At 36.3% G+C, this 16,368-nt stretch overlaps 3 protein-coding genes across 5 annotated transcripts in view; 1 reads left to right on the forward strand and 2 right to left on the reverse strand.

Moving 5' to 3' along the window:
- Nucleotides 1–1,033, forward strand: part of LOC105123623 (uncharacterized) — a 6,417-nt gene extending 5,384 nt beyond the window's left edge. For both annotated transcript variants that reach the window (XM_011023296.1, XM_011023297.1), the window contains exon 13: nucleotides 618–1,033. In XM_011023296.1, the coding sequence (XP_011021598.1) occupies nucleotides 618–639 (22 nt within the window). In that variant the 3' untranslated portion in view covers nucleotides 640–1,033. The remainder of the gene's footprint in view (nucleotides 1–617) is intronic.
- On the reverse strand, nucleotides 700–3,734 carry LOC105123622 (AP2-like ethylene-responsive transcription factor At1g79700). The gene is made up of 8 exons (XM_011023295.1): nucleotides 3,427–3,734; nucleotides 3,201–3,283; nucleotides 3,059–3,067; nucleotides 2,854–2,942; nucleotides 2,634–2,707; nucleotides 2,496–2,546; nucleotides 2,320–2,396; nucleotides 700–2,150 (listed from the first exon to the last, which is right to left on the reverse strand). The coding sequence occupies exons 1-8, from the start codon at nucleotides 3,681–3,683 to the stop codon at nucleotides 1,531–1,533; spliced, it is 1,260 nt and encodes a 419-aa protein (XP_011021597.1). The 5' UTR covers nucleotides 3,684–3,734; the 3' UTR covers nucleotides 700–1,530.
- A 1,811-nt stretch (nucleotides 3,735–5,545) lies between these two features.
- AMY3 (alpha-amylase-like 3) lies at nucleotides 5,546–16,368 on the reverse strand. 2 transcript variants are annotated; one of them, XM_011023294.1, is made up of 11 exons: nucleotides 15,707–16,368; nucleotides 15,497–15,610; nucleotides 15,226–15,352; nucleotides 14,142–14,458; nucleotides 12,172–12,827; nucleotides 11,578–11,767; nucleotides 9,746–9,852; nucleotides 8,244–8,493; nucleotides 7,240–7,362; nucleotides 6,308–6,475; nucleotides 5,546–5,893 (listed from the first exon to the last, which is right to left on the reverse strand). In XM_011023294.1, exons 1-11 carry the CDS (start codon nucleotides 16,214–16,216, stop codon nucleotides 5,735–5,737), a joined length of 2,721 nt encoding a protein of 906 aa, XP_011021596.1. In that variant the 5' UTR covers nucleotides 16,217–16,368; the 3' UTR covers nucleotides 5,546–5,734. The 2 variants fall into 2 exon arrangements, with proteins under 2 accessions (XP_011021596.1, XP_011021595.1); XM_011023293.1 differs by having other exon boundaries at nucleotides 14,142–14,491.

A 16,368-nucleotide genomic window follows, 5' to 3' on the forward strand; every position in this document is an offset into this window, starting at 1 on the left:
TCCTGCTGAGTAATTAATTTGGCTTTTTGCAGAAAGGGTGGGTTAGTGTGGCTTTTTGCAGAGAGGGATGAATGAGGAGTGACCCCAGGAGAAGGTAGTGTTTGGATGCTTAGCTAGAAAGAATGTAGAAAGATAATGTGGGTTGCATTGATAATTTTTCCTTGGATTAGAGTTTGATGAAGTGGAGATAGAACTTCTATTGGTAATTGATAAGCTTTCCTTGAACCAGATTTGTGTTCTTGGTTCCCAAGTCATTGACCAGTATACCACATTTCATAATTTGGTAGCACACCCTGTTTCCTTATTCCGCTTTTTGTTAGCTTAGGAAACATTGGAATCTGAGATTTGAGTATATGCAATAATGAAAGAAAGCTTTTGTTAACGGATTAGGGGTCCTTCTAGGATGGTTGGTGATTAAGCTTTGGGTCATCTCTCACACTGAGCAGGTGCTTTCTGGTAGGAAAGGTCGTGATAAAGTTTCCAGGTTCTGTTGATTTAACTTGTTGCTCACAATTATTTGTTTCTCAGAAATATAATGTTGAAATGCCCATGCCCTCGTTTCTTTTTCCTGTTCTGACATGCAATTATGTTGCTTACTCATGGCTTAACATTTGCAGGTTTAATTCTGCCAGGTGTTGATTGCAATGCCCTAAACACAATCATCACCAAACCGCATCTCTGCAACAGTCTCGTTGATTATTTTTATGTACAAATAAAGGAGATTTTTAACCACACTGAGGAACAATCTCGGAAATGGTGGTTGATTTCTAATGGTAGATTACCCCAGCAGGTTCCTATTTGACTGTCCACGATGCCCTGCTTTAGAAATTCAATAAGACATGCAATCTGTTTGTATTACAACGTTTCATTTTATCAGTATTCTTTAACGGTAGCAAGTGTTATGGCAACTACCCGTAGTACTGTAAAGTATAAAATTTTTTGGTTTTAAACCGACACTTGTAGTCAAAATTGGCTTGTTATGATGATTTTTTTATTTTTTGGAACATAAGAATTGTGTTTCTTTAGAAAGGTAGAGTGCGAATGTATTTGTGTTTCTTCTATTTAAGTGTTTTGGCATTCCAGGGATGTGTGATTTTCTCGGTTAGTCTTTTTGCTGTTTTCACCAGTTGGTTACTAAAAATAAGCCCTCCAGCTTCTTAGTTTTTTTATTCCTAACAATTGATTCGATTTAGTTTACTTGGCTACAAACTTGGATGTGTAATTGTATAATTCAGTTTTGCTCAACTGTGAATAGAGTGTTTTGGTGCCATGGATGAAGAATGAAAAGAGTAGTCTTGTTCTTAAGAAGATTTGGCTTCATGTTCACAATAATTGATCATGAAAATAGGAAGTGTATTATTTTCATTATAGATGAGATATTTTCATCATAGATGAGATACTTAAAGAGTGTTGGAGGGAGGAGAGGGTATCTACATTTATTTGTAAGAGCAATTTATGGTACTTGTTCACAGACTAGTTAGCTGCATTGCCTCATGCAAGGAAGAGGCAGAAGGAAGTTGGAATCTCTATTTAATGGAAACGAGAAGGCATGCTCAAGGCTCCATTCCAAAGAGATGGCTCCATTTCATTGTATGGTGGCAATGTATTTCTCTCTCCTTGCTCTGAACACAAGAACCGATCCTCGTTTGAAGTGCCTGGGTGAGGAATGGGGCTGAATCCATCATAGAATGCCTCCCCAGCATTGTTGTTGCCATTATGCTGGTTTTTGGAATCGTTTTCTTCAGTTTCTTCGCAGGTGGTATTCAAGTTCTTCTCCACAAGCTCTTTGAATATTGAAGATTTAAAGAGGAGGCTAAGGGCAGTCGAGGAGGATGACCTGGTGAGGGGGCTAGCGGGAAGCGTCTTCCTGTGAAAAACATCCTCGTTTTTAGGGGTGCTTAAATTATCAATTAAAGAAGGGTCCATCTGGAGAACGGATAGCTGGGTTGGTTTCTCGATCGGAAGGTGATTGGAGAAGGTTGCCATTGGCGGGGGGCCTGAAGCTGGCTTCGATTCTTGAGGTGCAGGAAGACTGGCTTCTGGCTTCAGCCATCTGATGTATGTACTTAAATCGAAATTGGTTACAGCATTGATCCCCCTATATTCAATGGCTGCTATATCATAGGCATGAGCAGCTTCCTCTTGAGTACCTACAATAGGAAACAAATCTTGTATTTAGCTGCGAGGACGTCGGCTCAGATTAGATTGCACCAGCCAAATGCTTCATCAATGCCATCTTTTAAAGATTATATTTTTGTTTTGCATGTTTCATTAAGAAAAAAAAAAAAAACACAACGTTTCAGGTTATTATTAACTCACTGTAAGTGCCAAGATAAAGATACTTGTTTCCAAACACTCTCCCTATCCTTGCTTCCCATCTCCCATTGTGATGGTGCCTGAAATTTCAAAGAAAGCGGCCACCTGCCTCAGAGTTAACTGGTGCATGCACGCATAATTCCTTCAGATTAGTAAGCAGAAAAGGGTGTTGCCCTTACCTAGCAACTCCTCTGTATTTGGATACACCTCTTGAAAACCCGCTGCTTCTCCTATAAACAAAAACTATACTCTCTTAATTCTTCTGATTTTACCCCAAAGTTTTTATGTATAATTGGTGAGAATGCTCAAGAACAAACCTTCTCAAGGAGGCTAGATATTCTTCTTTGGTTACCGTTTTCATTATTTCAATCTCTTTCTCGTAGTCAGACTCCTATAACAAATTGATGATCACACATAATTCAACTTAACATTCAAAGATAATTGTCTCGGCTCCATAAATATATTTGCAAATATCAAACAAGAAATTCACATAAAAAATAATTATTTTTTTATCAGATAGATTGCAGTAATCTTTACTGGGAAATTTGTGAAAGTTGACGTTCCCCAGTACTTGAGAGCAGCTAAATCATAAGCTCTTGCAGCGGATTCTTCTTCATCATAAGCTCCTGTTGCATTTGCAGATGTTCTCAAAGGTTAATTGGCTTTCTTCTTTCTTTGTTAATCAGTTTTCGCTAGAGCAAATTAATTGAGATTGGTTTCAACCAGAAAGCGAAGTGCTCACCAAGATAAACTTCCCCGAGTAAAATGAAGTTGATATGCACACAGATGAAAAGGCCGATCGTGAGTAATCAAGTACGCTAGGTATCTGAGGCAGGGACGGTGAAGCAGATTTAACAAGCCAAGAAGGCTTGGAAACTACGTACCTTGTTTACCCTTCTTTCTCTGTGTTGGATTCCAAGTTCCTTTATCCCATAAATGAGCTTCAAATCGTCCGGTCCAACGGTGCCTGTTGTAAATAATTAGGCACATGAAACACATGTTTAGCTTCTAATTAACAACTTGTCAAACAAACGAGAAACATAATTGCATTGATAATAATATGTAGAAAAAACCATGAAAATGATCCTAGCTTGCTATGTCAAATTAAACCTGCTAACTCCCCGAAATCTTGAACTTCTCTTGACAGTAGTGGCAACAGCTGCAGTCCGATCACCAAGTGACTGTTGCTGCTGCTGCTGGTCACTTTGTTGATCATTAATATTGCAACTTAATGAATATGTAGAAGGGTCTCTTCGTCGTCTTTTAATACACTTACCAGTCTCCCCGTCTCTCCTTTCTTCTTCTATCATGCACAAGCGACGCCTTCCTAGGCTTATCTGATCGCCAGTATTCCTTGTCATCTCCATCTGTCTAAATGACTCTCCGGGGAATATAGAAAGTGACAAGACCAGACCAGACCAAAAGCTATTAATATGTTTGCTTGACGTTTACAAAACTAATTATGCAAGTGTTGTAACAACTGCTTATATGCTTCAGCAGTGCCCACCCAGACAAAGAATTGTCGATGTTCACGATATCATCTGCGACAAACTCCCTTTGTCTGCACTCTCATTATAATAAGGTGCTAGCTAAGACTACATGATTACAATTTACAGGGTATCACCAAAATTATTTCCAGATCCTTGCACATATATACTCCGAATCATTATATTCTTCGGTATCATCAGATTTCAAAATTTTGACAGGATTTCTTTCCTGTAGTATTCGAAATTAGATCCGTTATATACGATTGTGCTCAAGTTCAACAGCATCTTTAATTATTCATTAATTATTAACTTAATTACCGGAAAATGATCAGAAATGCATTGAGTTTAAGCTAAATGCGCGGGTTTAATTACCACATTTTTCAATTCCATAGCTTGCAGTAGGTTTAAGGAAATCAATAGCTACTATTGTCCTTGTAACCAAAAGAGAATAAAATGCACTGTTGAATTCCTTGGAGGATTAAACTTGACGGATTTAATAATACTAAGAGCTTGGACAAAAATGAATTTGGCTTTACTTGTAGAGAAGCTTCCAAAATGCCTTATAGATTTTTGTTTTCTGCGATGCAAACCTGACAAGTGTACAATTACATGACAAACACCGCATTCTCGTCGTTCGTCTTCTTTTTTCCTTCAGCTTGTTCATCCATTCATGGGATTCTTCGTCAACTTATAGGTCATGTTTTCAGACTTGTTTTGGCTGTCTCGTATTCTTTCTTAAATTATGGCGCGGTGTTTTCCATGAAATCCAACCCTTTTTTATATATATATTATATAAATAATTAATAGTACATTCTATTTTTTATATATTAAAAAAATACAGTGATAGGGATAAATAAAATAGGAGCTAATCAATACCACTAATAATTAAGCACATGCTAACTTCTTCATCTTATTTGTTTTTATACAAGACACGCCGATTCATCACTGCACACACACACGAGTTTTATATACATAATTCGACAAAGAAACCCTTACATTACATTGTATCTCTTGAGAATTTTATGTTTAGAAAATATATTGTTTAAAAGAGCACATTTTCTTAACATGAAATTCTTGAGAGATAAATATAATGTAATGCAAGTATCACAATTTATAATAATACTACTAATAATATTTGTGATTATTATTTTTACATATAATATGCAACATTAAAGTTTCGTACGTAAGTGCAATAACCTGTCATCTTCATTATGGCAATGTTGCAACAATAATAGGATACTTCCCCAATGTATTATTACCAATAATAATATTTGTGATTATTACAAATATAGCAAGACTGTAAATACTATTTTTTTATGTGAATGATAATATAATCTAAATTTGATAGATATTAACCCAACTCGGCCCAAATAGATAAGTATATTTTTTATTTACTTTACTCAATAGTTGATAAATATTACCAAACTCAACTTGAAATCCATCTAAACTTATCCCAAAATATATATTTTTATTATATAAATATATTTATAGAAAAAATATATTTTTTCATTACAATATAATACATACACATCTCAATATTGATATAAAACACATTTATATATAATATTTATCACTCTATCATTTAATATACATATACACACTTCAAATATATATATTAACTGTTATTTTTTTTATCAAATAATAAATAATAAATACTATGAATACTCGAAACTTCAAAACCCGCATTCGTATGCGCACCCAGCAAACTCTGCGGACACCTCTTTCCAGAAGCTAGACTTTGGTGTCAAGTCAAGAATGGGGATTTAACTTCATTTGGTTGCGCGCAAACCACCCTGGTGAACTATTATTAGACTTTCTTGTTCTGCTGTTCTTTTACTTGGTAAATATAATTCTGCCGAAATATAATTCTGCGGACTTGTCCAGGCGGACACTTTCTTGATCACACACTTACCAATACTAAAATGGATATTTTAAGATGCTTCCCAGACCTTGTAATTCCTCCCTTCGATTTTTGAAGACCACCTGTAGGGCCCACTTGGCGGTTCGTAATGACCCGGTCCAATTTTCACAGCCACTTTCTCATCGATGATGGCCGCGTACACATCCCTCTCCGCCTTGGTAATTTTAACCTTAAATGTACAAACCAGCAAAGAGATCAATTTTTTATTGCTTGCTGTTTATTCATTTTCTTTTTTCCATGCGAGTATATGTTTTTAAGGGAATCATGAGCGATGTGTAATTAGATGCCAGGAAAATAACTGAGCAAACAATGTGTGCCATATTCAACTAATAATTTTTAATGTAACAAGCAGTAGAGAAGTAGAATCAAGGATTAGGACTATTTACATGGACCTTTTCATTTCTTTTCCTACTTTTTTTTTCGTCTTATCATAGAAAGAAGTTCTGTAATTTGAAGTTACACAATATATACACTATTTAATATGCTAAAAGGGATAAAAATAAACTATATATCATCTTTGAAAGAGTCTAATATTATCTTGATGCTCAAAATATGTGTATAAAGATGTAGTTTCAATACTTACAGTGCTCCGACAGTGGATTTTGTTCCGGTTTCTTAGAGAGATGAGAGCTGCGATTTCAGATTGATAATGAGAAAATATGTGATCATAGAACACTGCTGGTGTTCCTGGATGAGTCAAGATGTAAGCATATCCTTGCATTTCTTTTCCACCGGGAAATCTCCAATGACCCTAAGAAAGAAAGAGTACTGGTTAGTAACAAGATAACTTCACAGTATGAAACAGCGACAGCAACACAAAATATAGGTTTTTCATTCCTTTTGCATCTCCCAATAAATAATTTCCTACCCACCAATTTAAGTAAAGCAAAATCAAGATCCTGGATGACATCCTCAAATTATCTTCCATCTTCCCGTTTGGTATTCTATGAATTCCTTAATTTTAAGAACTACTTTTTTCTCTGTCCTTCTCCCTTTTGAGTTCTTATCTGTTGTTTCACACTCCGTTCCATTTAGTATACTTTCCATCCTCTCACGCAATTGGCTCATTTAAAAATGCAAATAATCACAAATAATATGAATCCAAAAGGTAACCAATTCACAGCTGAGATGAAAAGCTGACTGAAGATTCAAGAGTGATGCTTCATCGCTTTGTGGGCTTAGAAACAAATACCACTTTTACAGGACCAAGTCACGGAAGAAAAGGCTCATCCCATGGTTATACATATATATAAAGGGCCATTACACTACGCAATGACTGCTATTTAATGTATTTTTCACTATTCATAGCTGTTATGTGACATTATAAGATATATAATACCATTTCAAACAAATGACGACATTACAGCCTTCAAACAAATAACAGTGTTCCTCAAAGATGAGCAAATTTTAACTTCTATTTTTCTCTTGAGTACGTAATTTCTGATTTAGGATCATTATTGTTCAATTCCTTCAATAGAGGTACAGCAGAAATATAAAAAATTAAGAAGTTTAAACCTGGGTAGAACCAGTGTCATGATTTTCTATGAAGGTAACAGCACGAGATGGCCACCATCCGACAACCCCAGGAGGCTTTCCTTTCTCATCTGATAATCGCCAATACTCGCACCTTTCCAGTGTCTATGAGGGGAAAAAATATAAGTTGTAAATATGATTATCCTCCACCTTACCTTTATACCAAACACATAAACCAAAACAAATGGAAAGGTAAAAGTGAAAGGGCAAGGATGTGGCACGAGCTTACAGCACTTGGAAAGCTAAAAAAACACTAGTCTTTCCTTGGGTACTTTTCATGGAAGTATCATGGAGAGAGACTTGAGACTTGATTAATTGACATCTTGTCACCAACTTAATGATTATACAATGACACCACTCATAAACTAATTGGAAAAAATGATCATCTAGCAGTTTATGGCATTATTCAACTCATTTAATCTAGATGCCAAACAGTTAGGTGCTTGGGTGCTACTTGCAACAAGAACTGTTTCTTATGTTTCAACTACAATCCCATCTATGGTTACAGTCTAAAATATATAACCTAGGAAATGCCAACCAGGTTCGTCATTTGTGGGCAAGAAAAGGAAAGATCAACATCAGAAGTGGAAAATCCTGTGTTCTATGATTCAGTAACACTTTTGATACAAGATCCATGAAAGATGCTGCTTTCTGCAAGAACCTGCACGCAGTATCTAGGTCTAACAAGAGGTATCATCTAAATGCAATTGTTATTCCTATCCCTTTACTCGCAACATCTACTGACACAGGAAATAAAATCAAAGATTATCAGGAGAAAATAACAGGGATATCAAGAAATTAAACAAATAATTCAATTCAGTACCAACTGCATCAGAGCATAAGAACACCATCAAGAGGTATGTCTTTTGTTTTTCTCTTTTCATTTTGCAAACTTTGCACATACATACAGAAGCGTGCACCCTTTTGGCCTTTTAAAGCATATTTATCAAAGAAATCTAAGATCAATCATGTAAATGAGCACTTACCGTATGAAGAATCCCTTTTGTGGTGACATCAAATGCACCAGCAGTCCCACTGGTGGCATTAATCCAGTCAACAATTCTCTGCCGATGTGCATCTTGATTGTGATCCATTTCACCATATGTATAACTGAGGGAATCCCAATACTCACCAACAGCAAAATAAGGTTCACTTGCATCCAAGTAATCTTTCACATAACCACCCCAAAATCCTCTCACAAAATCAAGCCTCCATCCATCATACCCGATCTCTTTTCTGCATGCAAGATGCAACCAGTTAAATAAGGTTAGTTATGATGCTACCCAAATAAAATATTTTAAACCATGCAGAGGTGAAAAATACTGATCTATACCATGGGGATTAGCTCCCTGCAACATTTAAAAGCAGAAGGCAGAAACAACAACAGAACATGATAAGGGAAGGGAAGGGAAGGCAACAAAAAATCACAAAATACAAGCTTCACTCCATTATTAGTAGCTCAGCTAAGCCTCCAAAACAGAACAGATTAAAGCATCCAAAGCACAAAAAAAGCTTGATCTTAGCCATAGAAATTACAGCTCCCTGCAAAGTCTAAAAGCAGAAGGAAAAAGCAGCAACCGGGCATGTGAAGGAAATCCAGGGAAAATCAGCAAATACAAGTTCCACTCCTCATTGTCTGTAGCTCATCTCTGTCTCCAAACAATATGGAATGCACCACCAATCCACTCATTAAAGCAATCAAAACCACAGGGAATAGAAGGCAAAAAAAGGCTTCATGCCATAAATAAATTCATTTCAGGCACAAGAGGATGGATCATAATTTACAAATGACACAAACGTCAGATCATCATTAGAACTACAGTAACGGGAATTTCCATAGGATTGGTATCAGCAATAAGAAGAAAGACACTAACAGCAGACCAGCAGGCATAGACCCAACAGGATGCTTACGAAAAGACTAAATAGTAAATACAGCAGAAGTTGTTGAAAGTAATATAAAACAGGTTTTAAACAAGAAAATAAGCTGCGAATTTCCTGGAAAAAGACACAAATCCAGAGAAAATATCCCAGTGCTCTAATAACATGAACCATTAAGAAAAATCAGATGATCTTAGGCACAGAAGTGGGAAAAAAAATTGATATACTCCTTATGCTTCCTAGAGCTAAGCAAACCTCCTTTCAGTTAAAAGAGCTAGAAAAGCCAGAAGATAAAAAGAAAAAGAAAATGCCTACATTGCATCATTAACCAATTGATTTGAAACATATGATGGTGATTTTCTCCAGCAGGACTTTCACACAGCACCGCGCCATTTATTTCTTGGAAGAAAAATAGTAGTGATGCTAAGTGAGAAAATTAGGATGCTGATACCAAGTTTGACTGTCAGAGACTCAGAAATGCTTTGTTATAAAAAATGAAGTTCAGTTTTCATTGTCTCACGATGATACATATTTTCTACTTGGTGTTCACTAATGATTAGAAGAGAATAAATATACAAGTCCTTACAAACACAAGGAAGAGGACTATTACCTTAGCCAGAGTAACCATTCTTTGAGATCCTTTCTCACAAATTCTTGTGAATGATCAATGTTTGGGGCAGCATGAAAATTATCTCCACTACTTTTGTTTCCCCTACCCTGCATGATACAGCCCAGGAATTATACAAATGCGAGAGTATATTTTACAGCTACATATAGCATCAAGGAGCAAATTGTGATTCAGAAATAAGAGCACAGTCCTGAAAGCTGTTTTGTCTCTACATTTGCATGAAAATAATGCATCAAGCACAAAGAGCAAACATGCACAGTTGGCAGATCAAATCAGCAGACAAACCTCCTCTGAAAGTACAAGTCTTGCTATTATAGATTAACTGCAAAATCAAGGCTGTAGGCCATAATTTGCAAGCATGCAAACAAGGTTACAGGAAATAGAACATTCCAAGACAAGCATATGTGACACAGGACAGGTTAAATTTCCAGCAAAGAGATGAAGTACCAAACTACCCAGAACCATAGAATTTAAATGACAAACAAATGCTAATCTTCTTGTCTCTTGTGTCAGTAAGGAAATGTTCCCCCACGTCCATACTTCAGACATTCAGATGCATCCACCTCAGTCCCCAGAAATACAACATAAATGAATGTAAACTTGTACAGTCAAGTCATAAACTAATTTAAAGTGTGTTTTTTTTAGGTAGCTTTTTTGTGGTTGTGGTTTGAAAAAAATAAGTTTAAAAAAAGTGTGGTTAGCTGAGGTTAGTTGGATTTAGATAAGTGTTTGGTAAAAAATGTGATTTTAAGTTTTTGTGTAGCAAAAAACATGTATAAAATGTTTGGTAGTTGTGTGTTTGCGGTTGCTTTTCAAAATGCTTTTTACTTAGAAATGTATTAAAATAATATATTTTTATTTTAAAAAAATTATTTTTGATATCAACGCATTAAAATGATCTAAAAACACTAAAAAAATATTAATTTGAAGCAAAGAAAAAAATAAAAAATTATCAAATTTCTTCAAAAACGCTTTAGAAACTCAAAAACAAACAGTGTACCAGGTTCCATTTCTTTTCTTTTCAAGTTCCTGTTGCAGTTCACAGAAAAGTGTACCAGGTTCCATTCTTAGCTGTCTCGGAAATATCCAAACACAAACTGTCATTCTATCATGAATGTGGTGATTGACAGCACGTTTGCAATTGCAAAAATACTCATTGGAATAGCTTAATGATTTGGAAAGCAAGCATTGGGAAATCCTATAAATGGATTTCATGCTGTTGAAAATCATAACATAGCCAATTTGGTTAAAAACTACAGGTATCATATATACACATGGATATGTGTCCATTGTTATCATGCCTTCTTTAAGTATCCAAAACTTAAGGAAAACCAGTTCACATGGATCCAATAATGAACAAACAGTTAATTTCAGGCACTGGGTATTAAATCAACACTCTTTAAGTTTGAAATATTCAGATATGAATTATTTCTTTTTGAAGTTTAGAGTTTTGGATAAGATAGACATCACAATATTATGACTATTTATGACCTCACTATGCATTGACAAATGTTAGCTTTTGAGATCTTTTCAATATATGGATAAAAAATGTACAGATGCTTTCTAGAAGTAAATACGAGCCAGGGTCATTCTCTTTCCTTTTTTTCTGATCAGTTTTAGAATTATGTTTGAAGGCACCAGGGCATTTTTTCTATGCACATTAACAACTAGCATTTTCTGGTAAAAGCATCCTGCTGTCTGATATTTGAGTCATAAGAAATTAGCAACTGTGTTATCCTTTAGAGTAATTGATTCTTAATTCAACAGCAACACAGCTATCTAACTTTGGAAATCACATAAAAAAATCCAAGTACCTGAAAATGTGGATCATCTGCAACAACTGCCCGGTCATCCCAATTCAAGCGGCCTCCAAAAATATTCCATACACCATTCCCATTCTTGTAGTGTGCACAACGATGGTTCAAAACAGCATCTCCAAGAACTTTAACACCCTTTCCATGGAATCTCTTCACAAGATCCTTCAGCTCATCAATATTTCCATATCTGATATATACAACATGATAGAAATCAAATAGTACTTCATGGTCAGTATGATGATAGTGCCTGTCATCTGTCATACAGAAAAACAAAAAAAAATCTGATAACCTACTAACAATTCAATGATTGACAGACAATGAATTTGATGGCTTAAAATATGGTACTTGTTTCCAAGCACAAAAGGTTATAAGATAAGGAAGAAAATATCCAAAAAACTATAGAACTTCATTTCTATGTAAGAACATGTCAATTATGTTAACGTAAAAGGTATTGTTAGTTCAGGAGCAAACACAAAAGGAACAATTGGATCTGTACTAGCATCAGCTTCTGTGACCAAGTCCAATCTGAAAATCATTTAAAGAAGACCGTGACAAGAGTATTATGCATTTTTATAATTTTATAATATGTACCTGGAGTTAAGATTATACAAATCTTTTGGCATGTAACCTTCAGGTGACACAGATTCTGTTGGTGGGGGCAACCAAATCACAGTGAATCCCAGGGACGATATTTCTTCAACTTTTTGTTTTAGCTCCATGTACCAATGTCCCAATTTATGGGATTCCCAATTAAAACCTTGGAGCAATATTTCATAACCAGTGCCAGTTCCCGAGCATATTTTAGGAGCCTCTGTTGCCTCGGATTCCAGAGCAGTTTCATCCATAAAAGTTGGAATTGAGCTTCTGAAGATACTGTATGCTTCAGCAGCCAATTTTTCAATTTCTTGGAGAATGCTTTCTTGTGCTTCTTTTGTTTTTGTCTTCTGTCTCTTCTCAGAGGAAAAGTCACTAACTAAGCTCCGTATTTCATTAATTATACCATCAGTATATATAGCATGAGAAACTTCTTGATCTGCTCCTACAGTGTTTTCAGATACTGGTGGAACTTCAGATTGTCCGGTTCCTGATAGAGCAGGAAGGCTACTTGAGATTGGGAGAGGGATATAGAAATCATTTCCCATACAATTCAACCAAGTGCTTTCATTTAGCTTGAGAACGAAAAGGAAGCCTACAAGGTCTCCGTCCAAAGTAAATGACCCTGAACGTCCATTTCCATCCTCTTTTGCCTGCAAAATGGGATGGCCATTTAAGTGACAAAGTAAAAGCAAGAAATAAGAATTCTTAACATTAAAATAGATAAGCCAACAATACCAACTATCAAGATACCCCAAATTCAAATTATCAACAGAAAACACCAAGTAACAAATGACGCATGCTAAAAGGTAGATTACAAGCCAAATAATGCTTCCAGCCCAGCCCATATATGATGGTGTATCATGTCTATTTATACAAACATTTGAGTGTATGTGAGTGCTAAATAGAAAATTTGACACTATCCTCTACATCCACTTGATGTAAGGCCTATCTTTCTGAACATTCAGCTAAACTATCCACTGCCACTAAAGAGTGAAAAGGGGGAAGAATAAGAAGTAAAAGAGCAGCTACAAAGCCCACAATAAAAACATAATTGTGTTCTTGGCAGTGGGTATTTTCCTTTATTTTTTGTAATTGAGAAACAAACACTTCACCTTATCCCATTTCTATGCAAAAAGGGAGAGTCAACATTGGAGGAGGAAAAAGAATGATGAAAACAACATATGAATGCAGGTTATCTTTGTGATAGATAGCAGAGTTATGTTCGTTACCAGTAATTTTCTTTATCCTTAATATTAGATCATTAAAAAATCTACACTCACTCCCAACGAGATGAATGCAGGTCCAAACCTAGTGGAACAATTGGACCAAATATAAAGTGAGTGAAGATTTATGTGCATTTTTAATAAATTAAACTTCCAATGGTAAAGTATATAAGTGAAAAATAAGAATCAATCAGCAAAGCTGACATGCACTTGTAAGAAAAATAATTTTCTTGATATGTTTCAATTAGTAAACAAATGTTGCCCAATAAAACAGAGTAAAGAAAAAATAGAAACATGATACAGCCATGGCAAGGAAATACAAGGAACAGAGAAGCAAGAATCTGGATAGACTTGAATACAATTATATTATATTTTTGCGGGGTGTCATTTGGTCTATAGTTCCTCACTATTCCAACAAATGACATCACTTTGTTGGAAAGAGAGAGGTGCCAGTTGGCCAACAGGTCCCTGTGCCAAAGTAGCTTTTAGCCTTGGCAATCTGTGTTCTAGCTTCGTTTGATGAACTTTACATAGTACCACATAAAATGGGCAGATATTACTATCCAGAAATAAAGAAAGTGCATGCCAGTTTTAATTGTAGCTTTGTATATATCATTACCTAACTAAACCATGATTACCTGCAATGAATATTTTTACTAGGCAACAACAGTGCATATTCTGGAAAAAAAGTCCAGGTACGCTATTCAGTTTCCTCTTTATACAGTAAATTCAGTTCTATACCTGTAGCACAGTCCGCAAAGCCTTGTCCTTGAACACAGTTGTTTCTGGTGGATGTGGAGCAGCCGGAATTTCCCATTTTTTAGCATCATCTCTGCAAACTCCCCAGTGAACAACAACTTCTCCAGGTAGATCAGTTACTAAATAGAGAAGATTCTTGGCTGTCTTGAGACACTTGCTAACTGAAACAGTCACTGAGTTTTCAATCACGGCAAATTTAGCAATGGGCAGCTCTTCATAGAATCCTTCTACCTTCCTAGTTTCTTGTTTAGGGTCTTTGGATCTGCTGCTGCTATCTTTACCTTCAGAAGCCAATGCATCTGCTTTGAGGAACATGTTAGAAAGCATTGTCCCTAGAATTGAAGATGAGTTAACACAATCTGTCAGCTCATCAGCAAATATAAAATGGAGAAGAGAGAGAGCTACAGAGATGAGCAAACAGAAATCATAAACCACCTACTCATGACCCAACTCACCGCCAACATAATAGAAAGCATGAGTTTGGGATCTACAACTTAGACACAAGTATGCCACCTGATTTATTTTCCCAGTCGATTTGTAATTCAACCAAGATTTATGTAAACGATGAAATCAGGCAACAGAGTACTTAACAAACTATGGGAGATTAGCAATGTAGCATTGAACTATGCCAGTTTGCAACTTATGTGGAAAAAGAAAGTGAAGAACAGGAAAAGGACAAGGAAACTAAAATGATTTGATTCACTATTCGACAATTCTGTATGTCTATAATGGAAAACAGGCAAAGGTAAGTTACACTAATCCGATTTCTAGTTTTCCAGAAATCCTATTCGTCCACATGGTGATCAAATTTTACTTGGGATTTTCCTTCCTCTGGCACTGCTTTGTTGTTATGTAGAGACACTGGATCAATCAGGTTAGTATCTCTGATTAGGACCATCCTCTGTGATAGTTTTAGAAAAAAATCTTGTTAAAAAACCAAATCCATAAACACGGACGCATGTTGTTCGCAAAAGGTAACAAATCTGTAGGTACAAAACATGGGGAAAGAAAAGAGATCATGTAAATAGCAGCATATGAAAATAATACTAATGATTAATTTTATAACCTGGCCACATACTAAAGCCCCCCTTTGCTCCTATGACGTTTCCACCGCCAGAATCGAGCGAGCAGTCCACGAGAGGCACCTTGAAATCTCTCCCTTTGTGCTGATACCAAACTCCAGTTTCTTCATCCTGTGCCAGCCAGCCACCGCAATCCCCCACAAAAATGAGAGAGAGAGAAACAATTATTACCACCAGCATAAAATTGAAAAATAATTAGGACAAGTGAAAAAAAAAAAACAGAAGAAAAAAAAAGCAGCATGCTAAACTCAAAACCTTCAAAACAAAATTCAGGGCTGCAACGGGACTTTTGGGATCAATCTCAATCTTCACTTGGTGAAACTTATCTCCTTCTGATGCCTTCTTTAACGGCGTCTCTATGGCATAGTCCTGCAAAAGCAAAACGTTACATTACATTACATTCCAGCCAGTGACGGTCAAGTGTCATGGTCATTAGAAGGCAATAAATAAATAAATAAGCTTTACCTTTACAGGAATCGAACCAGGGGGTCTCATATTCTCAGGAGGTTGATCCCATTCACTGCCAGTATCATCGACATAAGAAACACCCCAATGAAGAATCCATTTCCCTGGAAGGCTACACCCAACAGTAAGCTGCTGCCATTGATCCTCCTTCTCCTTGGCCTTACTCTGATCTAATCTTACAAAAATCTTTCCTTCAGTCGTTTCAGTACGCGAAAGAGGGAAGGTCTCTTTGAATACGACATCATTAGTGGATTCAAGAACAGCCGTATCGGTGGAGCTAGCTCTAGCCGTGTGGGTTTTGACCCTATGAAGGTCAAGAAAAGGGAAGGAGGAGGCATTTGACAGGAGTTTTCGTCTTGGTATTAGTGAACAGCAACAATTAAAAGACGAAGGAGATTTGAATAGAGCAGCAGTAGTGACAGTTATAGCAGCCTTTCTCCTGCTACGAGCAAATCCGGGCTTTTCAAAGCGAGGGTATCGAAGGAAAGGCTCTACGCTAACTGCCGACATTTTTCTTAGAGCTTCTCTCTGATTTTGTTGATCTATGCACTCGGTACAGTCATGGAGGGGAGTCGAGTTGGAGCAGGGGAATGGGAAGAAGGGGATTTTTTCCCAGATATTTATAACAACTGGCCGTGGTGATGAAAGGCTGGTTCCTTTTT

The sequence above is a fragment of the Populus euphratica genome, unplaced genomic scaffold (genome assembly GCF_000495115.2).
Source record: "Populus euphratica unplaced genomic scaffold, PopEup_1.0 scaffold9.1, whole genome shotgun sequence".
Classification (NCBI taxonomy): Eukaryota; Viridiplantae; Streptophyta; class Magnoliopsida; order Malpighiales; family Salicaceae; genus Populus; species Populus euphratica.